The following is an 867-nucleotide window of genomic DNA, read 5'->3' on the forward strand; positions in this document are numbered from 1 at the left end:
TCTGGTTTATCCGCCACGTTCTGGTTCCCCCCTCCCCTTTTTCCTTTTCTTTTTTTAATTCCCCCCCCCCCTCTTTCTCCCTCGCTCTAAGCTGAAAACTGATTACAGGTTGCTTATCGACTCCAGCACAATTTCACCCCTTCCAGCAGAGATCGTGGAGGGTTTTATATCGCATCAATTATTTATCATATTTTATAAATCCAGCCGCACAGTCCCGTGCCCCCGAGGAGGGGGCGGGCGGCGATTGGCGCCGGCGCAGCCACGTGCCCGCGCGTCACCGGGGCCGGGAGGAAAAAGGCTCCTTTTTGGTGTAAATCTGGACTCTAATTCCGTAATATATCACGGTACCTCGTAAAACCGACACTAAAACGTCCCGACCTACAAATCACCCGGCCAAATTATGAGTTCATTGTATTATGCGAATGCTTTATTTTCTAAATATCAAGCCGCAAGTTCGGTTTTCCCATCCGGAGTCTTTCCCGAGCAAACTTCTTGCGCTTTCGCCTCCAACACCCAGCGAGCGGGGTATGGGGCCGGATCCACGCCTCCCTTCGCCGCCTCCATGCCCGGGCTCTACTCCAGCGGCAGCGCCGTGCACCCCCAGCCCCCCAGCATGTATTCCTCGGGGTACGGCCTGGAGCCCGGCTCCTTCAACATGCACTGTTCCCCTTTCGAGCAAAACCTCTCCATGATGTGCCCGGGAGATGCCTCCAAGCAGAACTGCAGCAAAACGGACCAGAGGGACTCAGATTTGCAAAGCGACAGCAACTTCCGTATCTACCCCTGGATGAGGAGCACAGGTAAGCCCCGGCCTCGCTGAAGAAAGGAGCTCGGGCTTGGGGAGGAGGAGGAGGGGAGGGGGGCTTG

At 55.7% G+C, this 867-nt stretch overlaps 1 protein-coding gene across 2 annotated transcripts in view; it reads left to right on the forward strand.

Moving 5' to 3' along the window:
• Positions 1 to 8: 8 nt before the first annotated feature.
• Positions 9 to 867, forward strand: part of HOXB7 (homeobox B7) — a 16,720-nt gene continuing 15,861 nt past the window's right edge. The window contains exon 1 of one of the 2 annotated variants that reach the window (XM_017740556.1): positions 9 to 800. In XM_017740556.1, coding sequence (XP_017596045.1) covers positions 401 to 800 — 400 coding nt within the window. In that variant the 5' untranslated portion in view covers positions 9 to 400. The remainder of the gene's footprint in view (positions 801 to 867) is intronic. The other variant, XM_008638480.2, reaches the window with a different exon arrangement.

The sequence above is a fragment of the Corvus brachyrhynchos genome, unplaced genomic scaffold (assembly GCF_000691975.1).
Source record: "Corvus brachyrhynchos isolate BGI_N302 unplaced genomic scaffold, ASM69197v1 scaffold47, whole genome shotgun sequence".
Taxonomy (NCBI): domain Eukaryota; kingdom Metazoa; phylum Chordata; class Aves; order Passeriformes; family Corvidae; genus Corvus; species Corvus brachyrhynchos.